Source organism: Nicotiana tomentosiformis, chromosome 12, assembly GCF_000390325.3.
Source record: "Nicotiana tomentosiformis chromosome 12, ASM39032v3, whole genome shotgun sequence".
Lineage (NCBI taxonomy): Eukaryota > Viridiplantae > Streptophyta > Magnoliopsida > Solanales > Solanaceae > Nicotiana > Nicotiana tomentosiformis.
In genome coordinates, this window is record NC_090823.1 from 53551226 (window position 1) to 53556377 (window position 5152).

The following is a 5152-nucleotide window of genomic DNA, read 5'->3' on the forward strand; positions in this document are numbered from 1 at the left end:
CGACAAGTTGGGAATGTTATAACATGTACCTTTGGGGTGAGACTAGGGTGCTTAACATGATAAGGAGATTATGTTATGATTTATATTAGTCGTATGACATCCGTGTGTTATGTTTTGAAGTCAAGCGAGTTGTGGAACAAAAGTCGATGAAAGTCATCACAAGTTACATTCATAAGTTTTACTGAAACTTTGGGTCAAATGTAACTGCAATTTTCTCCCAATATACTTAGAGTTATGGGGTGTTCTACCCATCAAATTAAAGATCTATGAGTCTATTTTCCAACTCATTAAACCGTTTGTCAATACGATATCGGAGTAGAGAGATATGGTCATTGTTGCGATACTGCGCAAGCTGCTAGGTGACAAGTAGGTGTGTCACCTACTTGCTTAAATGAGAGCCCAAAAATGGGCCATTTCGGGTCGTCCAAAGAGGCCTTTTAAAGGCCTATTTTATTAATATATTAGACTTAAAATAGAGTATAATAACTAGACATAAGCTCTGAAAAATTCCTCCCAAAACTTTCCCACAAACCCTAATCGATTTTCTCTCCATTTCAAGTTCTAATTGGAGGTAAAGCCTAGAGTTTGAAGAACCAAGATAGGAGCTGAGTTATCCAACAAATAAGGTACGTTTAATGCTCTCTTTCATCCATTTTTTCTGCTGTATATGCATAGTAAGTCATTCTATATTTGTAAGAACTCACGGGACGGTGATCGGAAGCCGTGAGTTTGAGTTATTCACTTGTAGCGGACTGTTTTGTGGACTGTTTTATGGACTGTTTTGTGGTGCTGCTGGGCAGCGTGTTTTACTAATGTTTTGTGGAGTTTTGGAGGAGGAAGGGTGCGGAGAAACACTACATAAATGCAGAATGTTGGGCTGGTTGTTCATCGTAACAATTTCGGGTTGTTGACACTACTACGGTGGTCGTTTTGTGTATGAAGAGATTGGGGTGTGTTGGGCTGTTTTGTAGTAATGTGTGGTGTGCATAAGGTTGGAAACTAATGTATATATGTTTTTATTGTTGTTTTTGGTGTTGTGGTGTTATCTTGAATTTGGAGGAAGTAAGGATTATAGGGGAGGTGCTGTCCGTTTTAATACAAAATAAGCTTGTCGTTCGTTGTACGATAGTTGTACCTTTCGTAACTTAACGATAGCATTATTATCATTCTTGTAGATTAAGGTGCAAAGAGGTGAGTTCAACTTGGTGATTGGAAAGATTGTGATAAGATATGTTAAGGCTAAACCTTTCTTCATTTTGGCATGATCTCGTAACTACATGAGTTTGATAACGAAGCATAAAGAGAAGTTTGTATTCCTGAATTTATTCACATTATCCTAGTCTCAGAAGTTATAGTATTCTCCCTTATCGGGACTTCATATTCAGTTTAGTATTGGCTTATTTCAGCCAATAGAGCATAGAGTGTATATATATACAGTGTTACAGTATTTTTACCACCATCGAGTTATAATCGGTGGGCAGGCCCCTATTGGGCAACCTCTGATCAGATGGTAAGTTATATACCGAGCCTACTGTGGTCGAGCGCCTATGAGCGAGCCCAGAATGGCCGAGATACAGAGCCTAGTATGGCCGAGCGCCTATGAGCGAGCCTACTATGGCAGGGCAGTTACACATACCGAGCCTTATAGGGCCGGACAACTATTTTACATACTATATGGAGAGAGTTGAGTCAGTATCAGCAGATAAGCATATCTTTAGATTATTTGTGACTCCCAGTTACATTCCGTTATTATATCATCAATTCAGTTTCAGCTTTTAGTTATTTTGTTGCCTTACATACTTAGTACATTATTTGTACTGACGTCCCTTTGCTGGGGACGCTGCATTTCATGCCTGCAGGTCCTGATAGACAGCTGGATAGACCTTCCCAGTAGACAGAGCCAAATATCAGCTTGGTTGGTAAGCTCCACTTCCCCGGAGTTACCAGGTCTAGACCTTGGAGTCCGTTTTATATATATACAGGTTTGATGGGTAGGTCAAGGCCCTGTCCCGACCATGATATAGTTCAACTATCTCTAGAGGCTTGTAGACAAGTCCTGTATAGTTTGTATAACACTATATGAGTTTTTGGGTATGTTTACCCCTTAGACGAGACAAACGATATTTCCAGATGATTAAGAATATGGCCTCATCGGCCTAGGTTGAGGGTTATTCCTCTAGAGTTCACATTTACAGAGTGGTACGCTCGGGCCGAGAATGGTACCGGGTGCCCGCCACGCCCCTTCAGGTTTGGGGCGTGACATAATCCCAAGAGCCCCTAAAATTAATGACACAAGCGCGTAGCATATCCTCCAATATATGAATAGTGCACTCGGACTGTCCGTACGTCTGAGGGTAAAATGTTGTGCTCAACTCAACCTGGGTACCCAACTTTCACTGCACGACTCTCCAAAACTGCGATGTAAATCACGTGCCCCGATCTGAAATGATGGACACTGGCATGTCGTGGAGGCGAACAATCTCTCTGATGTAAATCTCAGCCAACCACTCTGAAGTGTAGGTAGTCGTTACTGGAATGAAGTGCGCGGACTTGGTCAGCCGATCCACAATCACCCAAATAGCATCGAACTTCCTCAAAGTCCATGGGAGCCTAACTATAAAATCCATGGTGATCCGCTCTCATTTCCACTGTGGAATCTCTAACCTCTAAAGCAATTTGCCCGGTCTCTGATGCTCATACTTGACCTGCTGACAGTTGAGGCACCGAGCTACAAACCCCACTATATCCTTCTTTATTCTTATCCACCAATAATGTTGTCTCATGTCCTGATACATCTTCGCGGTACCCGGATGGATGGAATACTGCGAACTATGGACCTCCTCAAGAATAAACTCACGTAGCCCATCCACATTAGGCATACAAATCCGATCATGCATCCTCAAAACTCCATCATCCCTAATAGTAACATCTCTGGCATCACCGTGCTGGACCGTGTCCTTGAGGACAAGCAAATAGGGATTGTCATACTGGCACTCTCTGATGCGATCATATATGGAAGAACCAGATACCACACTAGCTAGAACCCGGCTGGGCTCCGAGACATCTAATCTCACGAACTAGATGACCAAGGCCTGGACATCTACTGCAAGAGGTCTCTCACCAACAGGAATAAATGCAAGGCTACCCATACTCACCGCCTTTCTACTCAAGGCATCGGCAACCATATTGGCCTTCTCAGGATGATACAGAATAGTGATATCATAGTCTTTTAGTAGCTTCAATGATCTCCGCTGCCTCAAATTCAAATCCTTTTGTTTGAACAAATGCTGGAGACTCCGATGGTCTGTAAACACCTCACAAGACACACCGTAGAGATAATGCCTCCAAATATTTAATGCATGAATGCTGGAAGCTATCTCCAGATCATGGATAGGGTAGTTCTTCTCATGAGGCTTCAACAAGCATAAGCAATCACTCCGCCTCCCTGCATCAAGACACACCCAATACTGATCCAAGAGGCATCACAATATACTGTATAAGAACCAGAAGCTGAAGGTATAACAAGAATTGGAGATGTGGTCAAGGCAGTCTTGAGCTTTTGAAAGCTCTCCTTACACTCATCCAACCATCTGAAAATAGCACCCTTCTGGGTCAATGTGGTCAAAGGCGATGCAATAGATGAGAAACCCTCCATGAAGAGACGATAGTAATCGTCCAAGCTGAGAAAGCTCCGAATCTCCGTAGCTGAGGATAGACTTGACCAACTCTGAACTGCCTCTATCTTCCTCAGATCCACCTGAATCCCCTTACTGGAAACCACGCGCCCCAAAAATTCCACTAAACTAAGCCAAAACTCATATTTTGAGAACATAGCATAAAGCTTCCCCTCCCTCAACCGCTGCAACACAATCCTCAAATGCTGGGCATGCTCGTTTTTACATCTCGCGTTTTCGTACGTTAAGGTTTCATCTTCAGTTAATCAATGTAGACTCAGGAATGAGATTATCTTGAGGTTACACGCAATTATGCTATTTATAACAAGTGATAAGTAAGTGTCGTGAAGTCTAGAGGGTAAACAAATCAAAGAAAAGGAGTTCCGTTGAAAGTTGTCGATTTGGGATAAAATACGGTCCGAGCTATATTACCCGGTATTTATGGACTAGTGCCATACAAGGTACTACATGACCATGATAGTAAGGTGTATAAGGTATGTTAAAAGTGCATTGTATTTTAAGTAAGTTGAGATAATTCTTAATTATGTGGGTAATTGGTTAATTATTGGTTAATGGGACATTACCTAGTTAATTAAGGAGTTGTCGGTGATTAATTAAAGAATGTGGTTAAGACAAAACATTTCCCACGTGGCAGCAAACCAATTCAAGAATTGTGACTCTTAAGTCACTATGTTATGTGGCAAGTCTTAAGAATGTGAGTCATTTCCATTTAATAAAGGAAAGACACATATAACGTGAGTCATATCCATTCTTAAGAAACATAAGTCACAAACACATTCTTATATGCATTCAAACCTAAATGTTTGTATGTTACAAACATAAGTCACATAAGCAAGATAACAGCTTCAACCAAGACTTCCTTGCATAGAAACGTTACTGCTATTCACTTAAGAAAAAGTTTCAACCAAGATTATCTTTGCATAGAAACGTTATTGCTTCGAGCTTTTCATACGACTTGTTCCGTGTTTTGTTGCAATTAACGTGTGTTAGAGGATTGTCAAGAGAACCGACTCAGATATGTTAAGGCTATCCCTTCTTTCTTTTTGGCATGATCTATACGACACAAATGAAACGAGCAAATGCACAACTTCCATAAATGACTCTATTCGTAGAAATGCTAGAGATGCGTAGATTCTTGTTTTCCCATAAGTCTTATTATTCTATCGTCTGTTCATGGGTCTCTGAAAATACGTAAGTTGATGAAGTATATTTCATGATATTATTTTGAGGCATAATAGTCTTATGACACTCCGAAAGATTTTATTGACGTACTTCACATGCATTGCATCCATTTACATTAACCCATGACTAGATGGCGTTATATACGCGTATATATGTATATGGCATATGGGAAAAGGTTACGGCATTATATACGCACCACCACCTGATCAGCTGGTATATGTTGATGATTTTGCCCATAGTGGCCGAGACGATATGATGGGATGCCCTCAGAGGCT

The 5152-nt window shown here is 41.1% G+C and overlaps 1 protein-coding gene across 1 annotated transcript; it reads right to left on the minus strand.

Annotated features, from left to right (window-relative positions):
• Nucleotides 1–3415: 3415 nt before the first annotated feature.
• On the minus strand, nt 3416–3832 carry LOC138902651 (uncharacterized mitochondrial protein AtMg00860-like). Its single transcript, XM_070190536.1, has one exon. It carries the CDS (start codon nt 3830–3832, stop codon nt 3416–3418), a length of 417 nt encoding a protein of 138 aa, XP_070046637.1.
• Nucleotides 3833–5152: the final 1320 nt, after the last annotated feature.

Excerpts from the sequence above, each read along its gene's own strand:
- LOC138902651 (XM_070190536.1), bottom strand. The coding sequence starts at position 3,832 with ATGTTCTCAAAATATGAGTTTTGGCTTAGTTTAGTGGAATTTTTGGGG.